This window comes from Ammodytes marinus (genome assembly GCF_949987685.1).
Source record: "Ammodytes marinus genome assembly, chromosome: 14".
NCBI classification, from domain to species: domain Eukaryota; kingdom Metazoa; phylum Chordata; class Actinopteri; order Uranoscopiformes; family Ammodytidae; genus Ammodytes; species Ammodytes marinus.
The window spans coordinates 27,203,403-27,220,840 of NC_137218.1; the positions used below are offsets into that span (position 1 = coordinate 27,203,403).

At 42.7% G+C, this 17,438-nt stretch overlaps 1 protein-coding gene across 2 annotated transcripts in view; it reads right to left on the reverse strand.

Moving 5' to 3' along the window:
- Positions 1-17,438, reverse strand: part of atp2a3 (ATPase sarcoplasmic/endoplasmic reticulum Ca2+ transporting 3) — a 333,837-nt gene that overhangs the window by 294,692 nt on the left and 21,707 nt on the right. For both annotated transcript variants that reach the window (XR_013845186.1, XM_080040772.1), the window contains exons 6-10: positions 10,053-10,133; positions 9,706-9,791; positions 8,994-9,458; positions 1,512-1,600; positions 191-293 (exon numbers count right to left, since the gene is read on the reverse strand). Coding sequence is in view for 1 of the 2 variants with exons in the window: in XM_080040772.1 (XP_079896898.1) it covers positions 191-293; positions 1,512-1,600; positions 8,994-9,458; positions 9,706-9,791; positions 10,053-10,133 (824 nt within the window). In the remaining variant the exon portion in view is untranslated. The remainder of the gene's footprint in view (positions 1-190; positions 294-1,511; positions 1,601-8,993; positions 9,459-9,705; positions 9,792-10,052; positions 10,134-17,438) is intronic.

Below are 17,438 nucleotides of genomic sequence, written 5' to 3' on the forward strand. Positions count from 1 at the left end.
TCTCCTCAGCCTATTACCATGATACCATGGTGATGGCAAAGAGGTGAGAAAAAGCAATCCCAACCAGAGAAAACAGAGAATACATCAGAGTAAAATTAGCCAAGCTAAAGAAGGCAAGAATAGAGGGTTTTATTTAGGGTGTAGGGTGTGTGTGTGTGTGTGCGTGCGTGCGTGTATGTATGTTAATAACCTCATTGTAGTCCAGTGAAGAATCATTGCACAAGGCGCACACAGTAGCCAACTCCAAAAGTCCATCATAATCTCCACACTGGACGGGTTTGTCTCCTTTCAGTCTGGAAAAGAAAACACACACACACACACACACACACAGTGGATAAGAAATTCAGTTGGTTAACTGAAGAAACAGTGGTTGTTCAGTAGTAAGCACACACTGTGTGTGTGTGTGTGTGTGTGTGTGTGTGTGTGTGTGTGTGTGTGTGTGTGTGTGTGTGTTACTGACAAGCACTGCTGATTGCTTGACAACCATGGATCCCGTTGCTAGCGAAGCTCCCACACAATAACCCACACTTCTGCTGTTATGAAATGGACAGGTTCATGCAGAGTCAGAATGCTGTTCTCACCCAACAGCAAAAATAAACAACATGTATACGCAACCAAGTGCACAAGCTTCCTACCTAATGACTAGCCACCTACCTCCATTCCCAAGGGCTGTGCTGAAATATCACTATATGACAAAGAGGTGGTGATATTTTTTTTTCTGAGTTTTCCAGCTTCAAAAATCGATATTTTGAAAAACAAATTAAAAAAATTGCATTTCAAACGGGTCGTGAACTACAACCTCCACTCCTGTAGATGTATGGTGATTTTGTGACCCATGTATCGTGTATGCGTATCGTAAAGTCATTGCCAAAGCACATGATTTAGTAAGATAAAAAGTAAGATGTGTACTATGCACATATTACTACAATATGCAGAGATGATCACTGACTATTTCCCTACTCATCTCTGAAATTGCCGTGGCAACAAATAAAGCATTGTTATGTGATCGTGAGCGCTGGCTGCAGTAAAAAAACAAATCACAAGCCACATCATAGTTTGCTTGACCAAATCTTATCTGTGGTGAAGTGAATTCAATTTAAGTTTAGATAAAAAATGCGTTGTTAAAAATAAAAACTTGAAAGGATGGACTTTTTTTTTTGATCCAATGGTTATAGGGCAGAAAGAGTCCCCCCCCCCGTTCCCCCCCCCCCAATAAGAAGTTGTACATGTTGAAACTGTACCAACTGTTTGGCTGTGGTGGTAGGTGGTAGAGCTGGTCGGCCAATGATCAAAGGGTTGGCGGTTCGATTCCCAACCTGCCACTTGTGTCATGGTTGTTGTGTCCTTGGGCAAGACACTTCACCTACCTTGCCCCGTGTGAATGTCAATAGTTAGCCTGCTATGAATGTGTGTGTGAATGGTTACGTGTAAATGGGAACAGGTCTCCCTTGCAAAAGAGTCTCCGGTCTCAATGTGATGTACCTGTATAAATAAAAGGCTAAGAAACTCACATTTGTCCCTCGGGGGCATACGTAGAGCCAGTAATAGAGAACTCGTGAAGGGTGCAGCTGGAGTCTTCCACCTTGTCTGCAACGAACATCTGCAGAGGAGAAAGGGAAACAAACAGAGACGGTAGTTGTGAGTTGAGTGAGTGTACTGCATTGAGTAAGACTGCAGAATGAATTGACCTTTTCATTAGTACGTGGGACTATTTTACATTGTCCCATGTTAATGGTGTAAGATTAAAAATCAGGATGAAAAAGATATAAGCGAATGTTTCACCGTAAGAAAAAAATACTTTGAATGGGCAGCCGTGAGTGTGGGCATGTCCTTGTGCGTGCTCCCATAGAGGTAATATAACACCTTTCGTTGTCGGGAATTGCAGTGTTGATATAGTACTTGAACTTGTCAGATTGCCAAAAGTGATTTAATTGCCATGGTTTCCAATTCAGGTTGTAGCCCCCACGGAAGCAAAATACCCTTCAAATAACAAGTGAAGGCTGCATCTTATGTTAATACAAAGCAGCAGGAAATGTTTCATTATGTCGAGAAATGTCAAGAATAAAGAGGAATACTCCAAAATGCTATTGGAGTTAGTGGGGCATTTATGTAATTTCAGCATGCTACAATTAACGCGCATATATTGGGACATCCTAAATCTTTTTCTGGCATACTAAATAGTAGGGAAGTATGGGGATTGGAACGCAGGGAAAGTGTGTGCATCCGGCTCTGTCATTTCTATTTCTATCTCTTTGTGATTCCTACAGACACAGGCCTCCTGGGAGGTGCACTGCTCACATGTCTGGATGTTATGCTTCATACACACTCCGGTGAGCTGCTGCAAAACAAGACAATAGTCATAAAAAAGTATAGGACAAAGAATGGGAGTCCCAGAGCTGCCCAGGCGGATTTAGTTTGTCAGAAGTCTTCTCACCGAAATAACCCCAGAAAAGGTATATCTCCAGGTGCAAAACTAACACATCCATAACAACAATCACCAAGAGTTTTGGCTGGGGGTTTCATAAAAAATTAGGTTCTGTATAGTACACCATCACTCACAGTCCGAATGATAATATACATTTCCAAAAGGCTAAATGGAGCGCCTCTTGATCTCCGTTCCTTTATTAAAATTCAGATTTTTTTTTAATAACTTGACAGTTAGAGTTCAGCTGACAGTACACACACACACACACACACACACACACACACACACACACACACACACACACACACACACACACACACACACACACACACACACACACACACACACACACACACACACACACACACACACACACACACACACACACACACACACACACACACACACACACACACACACACACACACACACACACACACACACACACACACACACACACACACACACACACACACACACACACACACACACACACACACACACACACAGAAATCACCTCTATGAACCTGGCTAGACTCCATTTGAGACTCAATTAAATTTGAATGATTGAAGAATTCATGAAGCAGCCGTTTGGTTGATACTTGTCAGCTACTAAAGGTGAAAAAAGGAACACAGAATCGATAGCAGACTTCAAGCGAGTCTAAAAGGTACGTTTTGGCCTTTTTAATGGAGTAATTATTCCCTAGCAACTCTCTGCGGCAGGGCTTACTGCATTTAGTCTTGTCTGGACAAGATGAAAGTCAGTTATAAATAACTGTCACACTGACTCATGATTATATAGCCTCCATGAGATTATAGCATTTGTAATTTTTGGCATTAACAATGCTTCAATAAAGAGTGGCACGATTCACTATTCACTTCACCATATCACATGTAAGTCTGTTAAAGGTTTTAAAAGTACAGTGTGTAATATCAGTGTATTGTGGCATCATCTAGTGGTCAATGTTCAAGATTGCAACGCTCCCTTGCTAACCCCTCCGTGGGAGAGTTTACATTAACTACGTTGGCCTACAAGGAAAATAAGCTAGTTACTAAAGATTGGCATCATCCACCACTGCCTCAAGTCTTTCCACAATATCAAGTGATGAGGTGAAGATGTATTTTTTTTTTTTTTTATTCTATGGTACTTCTTCTTCGTCTTCAACAGGTGCATTTCCACAGGAAAGGCAGCCAAGTGTGTTCCTTCTGTGCTACTGTAGAAACCTGGAGGTGCAACATGGCGGAGCAAGAGGTCATAAACTAATTAAGACATAGTTGTGAATAAGTGTGTTCTGAACACGCCTATACTTTCTAACATTCTGCACCTTCAATCCCTAAGATTCCATGTAATCAGATCTTCTTCTTTTTTAACTATGTACGTCTGCTTTTTTTCCAGAAAAGGCCGGAAAATGACGAGGTTATAAGGTTCTGTGTTCTGACCTCTTATACAGTGTACTGTAGTGGTTTGCATTGCGAGTGGTGAGGTTCGACTTCAAATTGCATTCCTATGCTCAAGGGATTCAGAGCTAAACTATACATGCCTGAAACCCAGTGTTACTGTTTATCTTGTTTATATCAGCTTCACTGTATCAGAGCTGTATACGCTAAACTAAAAAGTGACCTTAACGGGTTTCCTGCATTTAAATCTAAAGTATTCTCATGAGCCTCTTTAAAAACATGTTTTTTTTGTGAGGCAGATGGAAACGCAATATGTCTTTTACAAAGTATAGCATTGACGGCCATCGTTTATTGAAATTTCTTCTACAAAAAGAGGCATGCTTTTTTAACTACAGCAGTTTTCCAATAATGCAATAAGTAGTCAAACAACTTCCGTGTGTCCTGCTGTCGTGTGTGTGTGGGAAACTACTCGCACTCATAACGTGATGGAAAAAGGCCAATTATTCCTTATTTAAACAATGGGAATCTGTTTGGCTAGTAAATTCACCCGCTGCTCTTCTGTTGTACTTCCCACAAAGTGGCTGCCAAAGGAGTGTTTGCTGTAAATTGTGCTAACAGCAACCAGGAACCGTGGGTGTCGCCAAGTCAACTGTGACTCAGTATAAGTTACTCTGAACAAGATCTACAATAGGTACAACAGGTTACTAGTTGGAGTCTCAACCATTTTAAAAAGGTATCATGACATTTCACTAGAATACAGGTCTGCCCAGTTATTTCCTATAGTTTTTTTCTTTTGACTTTGTTGATGTTCTATCCCTTTCAGGAACTTTTAAATAACTTCCCTCTTCCGATCTATTTTTTATTTCACAAATGTCATCATGCTCACTCTCTGTTCCCTCCCAGACCCTTATAACCAATCAACAACAATGACTTGCGGTTGAATTCAAAACACACACACACACACACACACACACACACACACACACACACACACACACACACACACACACACACACACACACACACACACACACACACACACACACACACACACACACACACACACACACACACACACACACACACACACACACACACACACACACACACACACACACACACACACACACACACACACACACACACACACACACACACACACACACACACACACACACACACACACACACACACACACACACACACACACACACACACACATTCTCCTCACAATCTGATCCGCTGTGGTCTCCAAGGAAACAAGGAGGTGTGATCCATGTCTGGCATCATTTCATGTTGTTCTACTCACTTCCTTCTAAGCTTGTAAGAAAATGGCTAATAACAATTTGCGTGCGTGCGTGTGTGTGCGTGCGTGCGTGCGTGCGTGCATAAGAGAAGGGTAAAGGGTAAAGGGGAGCACATGCAGACAAGACACAGAGGGAAATCCCGGGAAATCCTGCGGATCTGGGGATACCCCCCGAGGCAAAGAGCCGACACATGTTGCTAACAGGGCCACTGGCTGGAGAGAGACCAGTCCAAGAATATGCACAGACGGATAAGCCTGGGAAAACATTCATGTGGACATTTCAGGCCTAGACACACAGAAAAAACATAAAACCAGGGCAGCCTCGGTGACCCATGCATACATACTGTAGTACAACAAAACATGACTATTGACGAGTTGAGCATGCGCTAGTTGCATTAGCTATTATCTCTATTTATTATAAATAAATAAAACTGCACAGTGGAAGTTTGATTTGTCTTTGTAATGACCGTTTTAGCATTTGTCCCCCTTCATTTCCCCTATGTTTGATAACATCTTGTCTTTTTATTATTTGGATTCAGGATATAATTTATTTGTATATACTTTTAACTTGCCATCACTGAGGGAAACCTCAGTGTCTTTTGAGTATAAATAGGTTGATTTGAGTTGATGTCCCAACCAGAGAGCTGAGAGCAGCAGGCCAAGCAGTGTAGGTGGCAAGCTGAAGGTTAATATTTGCCAGCCTCGGGCCGGCCTTGTTTTCTTTTTTTTCTCTGTCCGGGAGGGTTGTTGCAGTGAGATCACTCCTCCGCCTCCCTCCCTCCCTCCTGCTAGAGGGAACTCCCTGTTGCTACGCACTAAATCACATGGACACCAAACGTCATCAGAACAAGGGGACTGCTGTATACGGGGAAATGCTCAGTGCTCCGACTCCATTTTGAACATCCACCCAGATAGTACAAATGCTCACTCAGTGACAAGGATGGTAATTTCTTTCTCCTAACTACATAGCCGAGGCAATACTGTACGTGCAGTCTGCAGGGCAATCAGCTTCTCACATGAACTAGGGTTGAAGATCACAGATAGATGGCTTTGAAAAAACTATTTTTCATTGTCTTTTGAAACTCTTGTTCAGCAATAGTTAAATCCTGTAGGTTTGCTATTAAAGGTGCTATGGTAGGAATAGAATCAAATAGAATGGAATTGTATTTGCCACACAACCAGGGCTTTTAAGGTCTAAAGTTTTGGTGTTAGTGTGTTTAAAACCTGAATGGATCCTAATGGAACTGAGCGTACATCATAATCAGCACGATAGTCTGAGTAAAAGACAGCTAGTGATTAGGGCTGTCAAAATTAACGCGTTAACGCAGGGCGATTAATTTCTGGAATTAACGCGTTAATTTTTTTAACGCATGTGCAGAATGATCCACCCCGTACATCCCACCGGCTTTGCACTACCCCCTGTATCTAGGCAATGGAACACATTTTTGGTCATGTGAGATGACGTTTTCAAGCCCCTCTCATTTCCCCTTGGTCATGAAAGAGAGGACCTCATGGTGATGTTGTAAGCATGTTTTTTTCTTCACAAAAATTTATTTTTTGTATGTAAAAGTACATTTTCTTGCTGTCAACTTAATCGATTGTTGTGCCTAATCAAATTGATTCAGGTAGAAAAACTTCTATCACACATGTTGATGAACTACCAACATATGAAACCATGTGATGATGATTGATAACTGAAGATTAGCCTGAATTGCTGAGAGAGGTAGTTTTTTCTCAAATTGTGGCAGTGGGGTAAAGTGAGACAAATGCTGTGGGGTAAAGTGGGACAGTGTCTGTGCCCTCTTTTAATGAATCCATTATATTTGAGGTAGCAAGGAGACTAGTTTGAAAAGACAAAAGACAATGTGGGCTGGAGGCGGGGTTGATGGTTGAAGGGGTGTCAGCAAGGGCATGGTTTGGCACCTACTGTATGTATGTGGGGGACAGGAGAGTGACCTTTAACATCAATAGACTCTAAGAAATATGTCTTTATTCAATGAATGATCCCAATAAAACAAATGCAGAAAAAAGACTCAAAAGATGGAAAATGACCGCTGGGTCTAGTCCTGTTCTGAGTCCCAGACTGTTCTGGTTCTGATTGTCCTTTGCACATAACCGTGCTGCCTGTGTTGCTGTTTGGGTGAACTGATGTAGGCCTAAATGTCCTGTTTGGATTGCGTCTGTCTCTTCTGAATAATAATTTAACCACAGGGTTTATTTGGGCACGTTTTTTCTAGATTGTAATGTACCGTTCTGTAGATAGATACTTAAATCGATACTCTGATCAATACATACCTAATTACAAGTGTCTAGATCCTAAAAGTAAATGCATGAACTCCAAAATGTTCTAAATATACTCATAGCGGGCACAACCTCTCTGGTTATTAGCTAGGGGTAAGATGGAGGACGAAAGGACAAGAGTGAGAGTTTTAACTGTGAATGGGTGTGTGTGTGTGTGGCTGTAGCCCTGAACAGGAGCCAAGACAAACAGCAGTGATGGCATTTACTCTGTGCTGAGAGCAAAGACTAGCAAGCCCCCCCCCCCCCCCACACACACACACATACAAACAAAGGAAAGGGTGAGGCTATGTGCATATAGAGAGATATAACTCATGAATAGTCGTGGATAAGATCTTTCAGTGTTGTCTGATGTTATACATAGACCAATTATACAGTAAAGCCTACAGGACAGTCCAGGATACGGGTAGCTAGTATTGTGTTGTATTAAGGCCATGTGATATTTTGAAAAGCTACTCTGTGTTATGTATGAGCTGATCTGGTGATAAATTGTAGCGCTGTGGGTGCTGCTGTGTCATGCCGGCCTGTACTACTCCACCAGCTATCAGGAACCTGCCAAGTGGAGGTAAACATTACAACGCCACAAGGATTTTCCATTCCTTTTCAAGCCCCACTTGCAAAAAGAGAAAAAGAGAGAAGGGGGAAAAATACAAACTAGTATATGGATAACAGAAAAACATTGTACAGAGGAAATTCTCTGGAGAAGTGTCAATCAAATGACAGGATTTTGAAAATGAAATACTCAGGATCCAGTTTCTGCTCGGAATCAATTCAGTTTTAAGTGAGACACAGCTGGCAAAAACATGTTCTTTTTCAAGCACTGGTCAAATTTGAGATTATTTGTCTATTTTGCGTCCATCACATTTCTTCTTTCATACTAGTATAAATAAAAAGGTCCAAAATGTAAAGTAAGGTGTTTAATTGACTAAATCTTGTTGGTTTGCGTCTGAATATTTCTCCTATACAACCGAAGATTATTACAGAAGAGACAACCTGTTCATAGGTTGTTAATTGTCTGATTTATGATCAATTTCCATCTTAAAAACATGCTGAAAATGCATTTTTAAGACCTGTATGTAGTATTTTATGATTTATAAAATTAAAAAAGGCTGTATCCAGAATCTGTTGACATTTTGGAAACAAATAGGGAAGAGTGGGGTGAGTTGTGCCACTTTTTACTCAAAGTGACTTTAAAGTGAGGCCTTGACAGTAATGTCTCCAACTAAAATATGTACTGTATGTACAGTATATTTCTGTCTTTATCCAATATGTAGATTTTTTTGTGTAATTTTTTTAAATTTTAAATTTCCAAATTTTCATATGTTTTCAAACTTTTCTAAAGAATTTTAATACAAAATAATAATTGTTTAAATGTAAGTTATCAACTGGCAAAGGGTCTTAAAGATATCTATAAGTTGCAATCGTAACCCTATTCACCTGCAGTGTCTCCCCTTATGGAATGCAGTAATGTGTTGGTCTATAAAGGCTGAACTGTATGAGGAGCAGTCAAATCCTCACTTTCATACACAACACTTTTTTTTACGTTTACCTGATTTTGCCACTTACTCTGCATACGGACATCTGGTTGGTGGTGAGGGTGCCCGTCTTGTCGGAGCAGATGACAGAGGTGCAGCCCAGGGTCTCCACAGAGGGCAAGCTGCGGACGATGGCGTTCTTCTTGGCCATGCGGCGCGTGCCCAGGGCCAGGCAGGTGGTGATGACGGCGGGCAGGCCCTCGGGGATGGCGGCTACGGCCAGGGCAACTGCGATCTTAAAGTAGTAGATGGCTCCCTTGACATAGGAGCCTCCGTGCACAGGGTCTCCGAAGTGCCCGATGTTGATGACCCACACGGCCACGCAGATGAGCGAGATGACCTTGGAGAGCTGCTGGCTGAACTCATCCAGCTTCTGCTGCAGCGGCGTCTTCTCTTGCTCCGTAGACGCCATCTGGTTACGGATCTTACCGATCTCCGTGGCGACGCCGGTAGCCACGACGACACCGATGGCGCGACCCGCGGCAATGTTTGTGCCCTGAGGAGAAATAGATAGTCATTTAAAAAAATATAAAGATACAAAATAATAATTTAATTTAAAAAAAACTAGCCAAACAGAGAAGAGAGTTTCCATCAAATCCATTATCGACTCATAAACAGTGATAGCCTTTCAATAAATTGCACTAAACTATTTGACTAGAAGTCATGGTTGTGTTGCTTTGTCTATATACTTGATAGGGTAGAGGAAACATATGACTGAGCAATCTGCATGTTGATGTGCTTACAGAAAACAGCATATTCTTTTTGTCTTGGTTGACAGCTCTGGGGTCAGGAACAGGGTCCGTGTGTTTGATGATGGACACAGACTCCCCTAAAGAAAAGATTTTTACAGACAGTTGTACAGGATTAGATCTGTAAGTGCAACAGGTATAACATACCAACAATGAGATGTTTCCACAGTGGCAGCACAGCCAAACAAAGTTACAGTCACAGCATAAAGACTTGAGGAATGCTTCTAACCTCAAGTCTTCTAAGTTCATGCATAAAAAGATGCAAGGGAGAATACTTGAATACGAATTATGTGATAGTTTTGAAGCAGGATTGTTTGGTGTATGATTAGAATGGAAAATACCTGTGAGGATAGACTGGTCCACTCGCAGGGTGGTGGATTTGATACAGGTCACTCTGATGTCAGCAGGCACCTTGTCACCAACTAAAACAAAGAAAGGCATGAATTACCAAAAATTAACATTAAAATATTAGAAAAACTAAAAAAGTTCTGTCAGCCTTACTTAGGCGAAGTGGTGCTAACACCAGTCCAGTACATGCACACACTACCAATTCTAACATGTGGATGTTTAGCAGGTTCTATGTTGGCCATGTTCACCATGTTGGTTTGGCCTGTTAGCATGCTAACATTAGTAAATCACCACTTAGCACAAAGTACGGATAAGAATGTGAAAATGTCTTTAGTTCTGCAGGGATTTTGAACAAAACTAAATTTGGACCTGACGATAATGGATGGTCATCACATTCTCACAATACAATACTTCCGTGGATTGTAAATATCTGCAGCAAATTTCACAGCAATCCTTCCAATAGTTATTGAGACACTTCACTCAAACGAAAAGTCAGGGGCTCACAAAAATTATTCAAAAACATCATCTGGGATTCATGAACATAAGATGTTCTGACAAATGAAGCTTAGCGAAAGTTCTATAAGGAAGACTGGTATTCTGCACCTCGTATTCAGACTCCTCCCTCAGTCATTCACTCACGCTTCTCGGCCTGTTTAAAGCGTGTGGGCGTCCACTCTATTAGCTTCAACCTATCACATTCATCCCGGGCTCAGGGAGCCAATTACGTTGCTCCTGTCAAAGTTTCAAAATCTTCCTCCTTTTGCTGTCAGTTGTCATTCTAGCTCCGATGCAACCCTCCTCCACCCCATTCTCCTCCAATCATCATCATCATCATCATCATCCATACCTCAGCTTCCATCCCCACCAGTGTCTAGGCTCCATCGGGGGGTATTCTGCACAGCCCATGGCTTCACTACCTCCTGCAGATGATTTCATTTCACGATGGGGCCTAATCGCCAAAGACCTTTCTGATTTTGCACATTCAATAAAATCAATGTTCATTCTTTAAACCTCTGGTTCATTAAGTCTCTCCAGATTGAAATCTGTCTAGTAGATGTCAAGCTTTTTCACTGAATAAGTGAAAAGTTTGACCTGCTGATTGCGATAGAAGTGAAGTCTGAAGATCAGCAGTCATTAATGTTTATCCTCTAGTAGAGACCTCGTTTATGGGTACGATTCTAGCTTTTGGTGTGAGAGCTTCAGATCCCGGACGAGCCCCCACTTCATGTCATGACTGGCTCAAAAGCATGACAACAAACTAAAACGCCAAAGGGAGTCCAGGCAAAAGGATGAATTCATTAACAATAATTAAAACTCAAAATGCAATGTGGTGTGAGAATCAGTTATTCAATAATGTTTGCGTGTAGGCATGAGTGATAAATACTCAATGCAATATTGTGTGGGAAATAGACAAGAAAAGAAAGTTGAGGAGTTGGAGCATGGAGAGCATAGTGTCCACCTTCCCTGTGTCTCCCCCATGAATGGAAGTGGCGTGGCTTAATGCTATTAGAGACACGATCGCAGGTGTTCCAAACAGACTGATGACCCCGACCCCACCCTCTGGGTTTCTGCAATGTAACACACATATTAGACCAAGAACCAGCCAAGCTGATAACTGGGTCTGGGTCGTGACTTCTGCAACAAACTTTAGCAGCAATAGTTAAGTTATTAGTCAATGGGTTACATTGAAATTTGTCTTTTCACATATCCCCTCTCAAGTTACCACACTTCGGAGGGGGTTAGAGCGCACTATCAGCCATAGTACAGCGCCCCTGGAGCAGTTTGGGGTCATGTGCCTTTCTCAAGGAGACAGTGGTAGGGCACCGTAGATGTAATTCCAGCCACCACTCCTAGTTTTACAAATAACACCCCCCTGTCCGGTGCCAGGGATCCAACCAGAGACCTCATGGTTACTGGTCAACCCCTCTTTCCTCTAGGCCATCCTGCCCCCAATCTATGAAATAATTCTCAAGAGATGTCACTCAGTAATGTCAACTACTTGACACCAGAAAAAAGACAGATGATTGATCACTCATCCTCGGGGGACAATGTATTTCTGTACTATCTCATTTCATGGCAATCAATTCCATAGGTTCAGAGATACTTCTGACTAGACTAGACCACAGGGGTGTGCCTACTGAGCGACCGAAAGAACAACATTGAAATCCTTGCTAGCATAGTTTAAAATGACCAGTAGAGCACGGTACAGGAGCCAAGCAGATAAAAAAAACAATAGGATAGTGAATAGGATCAAATGTACATCTTATAAGTTTGGATAACCTCTGTAGGTCTGGATTGAGTCAGCCCTTCAGGAAAGTCCACTTGTATGTGTAAGCCTTGCAGGTGAACACCACCAAATCTCTGTTTAAAAACAATAAATCCTTGGGCCCGTTTAGCTCAATGCTCAGCCTGCAACCACAGGTAAACAACTGCTCAATATAACCTCAATGAAGTCCCATTAGTGTTTCAAAATGGCCAATTATTTCCCCCTCCTTGGTTCCCATTTCACTCTCTGCAGCTCTCACTCTGTTCCTCTGATTCATCACTTCATTACATATTTCAGACATAAACTGCAGATATGCCTAAATTAAATCTACCAAATGCATTTCATCTTCTCAGACGCAGTCTTAACGGCCTGCTGCTTATTTAGCATGCATATTAAAATCATAATTCAAAGCTGGACCATTCTGAGTATCTAATTCACCAAAACAAAAACCCGTTATTGCTTCCCATTTGTCAGAGCCTGACAATGAACATTTAATGGGAATATTTTCATAATAGAACCACAGAGCTAGCTTGTGATAAATGTATTGTTTTGATGTAGTCAACGACCATGATCTCAGAGCGGAGGAGTGGGAAATCACTCTCACACACAATCGAACACTCCAGACGGATGTAATATTCTTCACTTAATTCTGTCCAGCATGAAAGACAAGGGAAAGTAGCCGGATCATTGCTTTGAGTCTGAAGCCATCAGGGCTTTCTCAGTAGTAAATTGCAACAAAAACAAGGAGCCAGTGTATCTACCGTGGCTTTTTAACTCGCATAAGGTTCTCCATGAATTTCTGCTTTTGCTGGTCCACGTACTGAGCGACACTCAACAGGCAGTACTGCCCTCCGCTGCAGCACACTTCACAGGGAAAACTTTTCAAAGTGGTCTCAAGCTGATACATTTCTGAGTGACTCATTTTCTTGATCCCTCTCTATTTTTCTCTGGGAGCTCCATCATCTCCTACTTGACATTTTGCTGAACGTTCTATGACTCCAGGGGACCAATTCTTCTTCTTTTCCTGACAGGACAGCGATGGAGAGAGAGAGGAAGAGAAAAAAAGAGGGGGACAGAGAATATTGCCACTTTGTTCGTAGCTCAATAGCCCATGCTTTGTTTGCATTTCTGAACATTTTCAAGTCGGACACCCATGGGTTATGAGAGAACAAGAGTGGGTGAGGGAAGTTTAGAAGGCGTTATGTGTGGGAGATGGCTTGGGGCTACAGGTAACACTTGAGCAGGACTGGCCGGGGGCACAAGGCACAGAGGCTTTTCAAACGTCCTACCCACACACTACCGCATCCCGATCCAACCTCCACTTTCTCACCACCCACAAACACTCTTCATCTGCTAGAAGCAAGATTTAAATTATAATACAGCCACTTTGAACACAGAGAAGCATCCTTTTAAAAAGGAGTATTTTGGCATCATCTAGTGGTGAAAGTTCTACATTGCAACGCTTCATGTTAACCCCTCCTGTTCGGAGAATTTACAAAAGCAACGGTGGCTGTCAAAGGACAAAAAGCTAGTTAACTAAAGATGGGCAAAACAAATGAGGAGGTTAGTTGGTTTGGCCTATTCAACTTGGGAAAAGAATGAACTCCAAATAAGATCTGCATTTCTTGCATAATATACTGACAAACGGTTGTCATTCGCATGTGGTAAAACCGTGACTGTTACTGTGAAAGGCTGGTTGCAGGTTTCCATCTCTTCAGGTTCTGTGTTAAACCTCTAGGAGTTCCTGACAAGCTGACCACTCCATTCTAAATACCCAGGAAAGTTCCAGTGCAGGCGCAAAATCACAACTGTGTCGTAACCACGGCTGGCATGGCTGGTAATGTACCTACAAGAAGGCAAACGGGCAGGCAGCGGTGGAAACTTGAGTAAATATATTTATGTTCCTCTCCTCAAAAGGCACTTGGTGGTCATAGTGGTCTTTTCCAATACCATGGAGTTTATTTTACCCCCCCCCTAGCATCAAGTTCCCATGGAACAAACCAGTGGGCTAATCTGCAGCACAGGAAAGCCTGGGAAATGGACGGAGGAAAGGAAAATATTGACTTGTTTTTCGTTGTCACACTAGCCCTGCATGTTTCAGTCAAAGGGGTGTGCTTGAAGAGAGCCAGACAGACATTTTTCGAAGGGAGAAGAGTGTGTAGCACCTATCCCATGCTGTTTACCCCTGTTTCAAACTGCTTAGCAACAAGATTATGTCAGACGGTGCAAAGCGCTAAATGGATCAGGGTGTATATTTTACAAAAATGCAGCACGGTGCATAACACCACCATCATACCTCTTCCTAAATGTAAACTTTTGACAGTTAATGCATTTGTACTTAGAACATCCCAGCATCGGGTAAGTGCCTCGTCTCCAGCAGAGTTGAACACTTAGGCCTAAATTCAGCGATCTCGTCAGACTACTAACAAAGATATCCTCACCTTCTATGGTCATTAGGGGCAATGATAAAGTAATGTACAGAGACAAATGTAACCGCTCATATAAACCTTCATCATCATAAACCTTACAAGCTTGTGGTGTTGAATGTTAATACATAGCCTAGGCTCTGTAAACAGGCATGTTACTAGCTACGGTGTGTGCCCCTTTCTTTAAATACAGTACCCTTTCTTTACATATCAAATGTACAGAGACTAGGCTGTGTATTAACAACAGATTATTTTTCAGCGCACACACGGTCCGGACAGGTAGCGGATCGTGAGGAGATATTCACAGATTTTTGAAAACAAGCGTTCTCCAGAATCGCTGACTCCACCTTTCGTTCATTTCAAAGTTCTACTATTCTACCTTCTACTTTCTGTCATGTTCTTCCAGTTTTGTTTTGCAAGGATCAATACTCATTTATCAACAGAAAATAACAAAAGACTTAAAGCCACTACGAGTAACATGGCACGTTGGCGTCCCCTTTGGACAAAAGCGGGAGTATTTTTACGACGCCCGCTGTCGCAAAGCTGTTTTCTAGCTCGTGCCAGGCGTGCGAGTGTGAACTGAGAAGGGCGCAATATAGTGCATGTCTGTGTGTTGAAAGTGTGAGGACTCTTTTCGGCTCAGTGAGAGTGGTTTTGACACTGTATCAACTAATGCCAGTCAGTGCTACACACACCTGATTGCAATGAGTTGATGCAGCAGTGTCACCTAACTACTCTCTCTCACGGAGCTGAAAGATTACGTGTCCTCACAGAAAGCGAATGAACGAGAGACGGCAGTTAGTATGGATCACGATGAGGTAATGTGTTTATGTTGTTGATGTAAATAATGACTATTTCAGATAATGGTTATCTGATGATGGTGAAGCAAAGCAAACTTTGTGTTAGTACCAACCGCTCATTCATTTAGGAGTAAACACTGCAGTCTAGTTTTGCTCTCGTGAAATTGTATACACGTTGCTTGGCAACGCCCTCGTCCCGCCCGTAGCCTATAACACTCTCCCTTTTAGCTTTTCTTCATTGCATTCTCTTTTTTTTCTTTGATGGTTCAGCTCCGTTATCAGTCATTATGAAGACAAATAACTGTCTCAAACAAGGCTCCCGTTCCCCTTCCCTCACCTGGAGGGATAGGCTTCTCAAATCGCGTTTCTGCGCCTCACTGAAATCTGCGACCAATACGGATATGTGACCATAGAGCCTGCACGAGCGAACCGAAAATCGGACTGGGTGTGCGACCAGACCAAAAGCAGTAATAAAAACTATATAAAAACGTCTTTCTTTGCACTGATGGTCTCGTTTGCTGTTAAAGGTAATTTATGATTATCAGAGGAAACATGAGGCTGTTTAAAAGATATTTAAATGTTACTCGTAGCCGCTTTAACAGAAAATGGATGTAGGCCCCTCCATTTCCCCACAATGGGACAACCAACATGGATCCACTAGCAGCTGCAGTCATCCAATCCCTTATTCAAACAGCAGATGGTTCATTTTCAGTCATAACCGTCTCTGCGCCGCACTGTCATCACAGGTGTCGTTAAAACCTAAACCCTTCACGAACATCAGCGTGGAATTGATGAGCCGAATGGAGTGACAGAGCGTTGTCATGGCGTTGTCTGTTGGTGTTGACAGTGACAGTGTGGGTGGGGGTATGGTGATGGGGGTTGGGGGTAGTGGAGTCATTTCGGTGCTCGCTACTTGTGTGGGCTTGTCTGTGTCTTGGCTGTGCGCGCATGCATGTGTGACCGAGGACACGCCGGCTGCAACAAGCCCAGAATTCCAGAGAAAGATGTGCTACCTGTCATCTAATCACACACACACACACACACACACACAAACACACACACACACACACTTTCCCATGCAAATCGTGTAAGCTAGACTCTCTCTGTAAAACAAAGGGGAAACTCTTTGACAGTTCTGAGAGGAGCTTGTGACTTTTTTTTTAAAGCTTGTGCAGATATAGTATAGCGTCTAACCACGCAGCATCAGCATGTACAGTCCCTCTCTCCGTGCTGCCATTATGAATGAACTGACATCCAGAGCTCTACCATTCTTTTTCAACACACACCTCAGAGCCCTCTGCGACACAAAGCCCAGGATTTCTCTCTCCAATGCGGGTTCATGTTGATGGTGAAATTATCCGTCTTGGTCTTGGTCTGACTGTCTGTCTGTGTGTGTGTGTGTGTGTTGCTCGCAACATTGCCTCTGGTCTATACAGAGGTTCTGGAACCCAGAGTGGTGACAAAACTATTTTTAGACCAGGCTGCCCACACAAGGGCGAAGTTGTGTGAATGTGCATGTAACATGGGGGGGGGGGGGGGGGATGAGTGAGGAGCTGACAAACACCCAGCAGCGTCCAGGTGGTGAGACTGAGAGCATGGAAAGCAAACCGAAACGGTCGAGGGGGAAAGCTGTGGAAAATTAAACTGGGCTTTAAATACGAGGGGTGACCACAGCCACTTACCCAGAACCTCGTACGTGTACACACACGCACACACACACACACACACACACACACACACACACTCGCACACTCACTCACTCACACACACACGGGTAGCAGCCCTTGGCACCTGCACATCCAGGGAAAAGACTCTTATGTAATCTAGATTGAGATATATTCCAAAAGTGTTTCCAGACTCATGAATGGGTGGCAGGGGCCGTGCCAG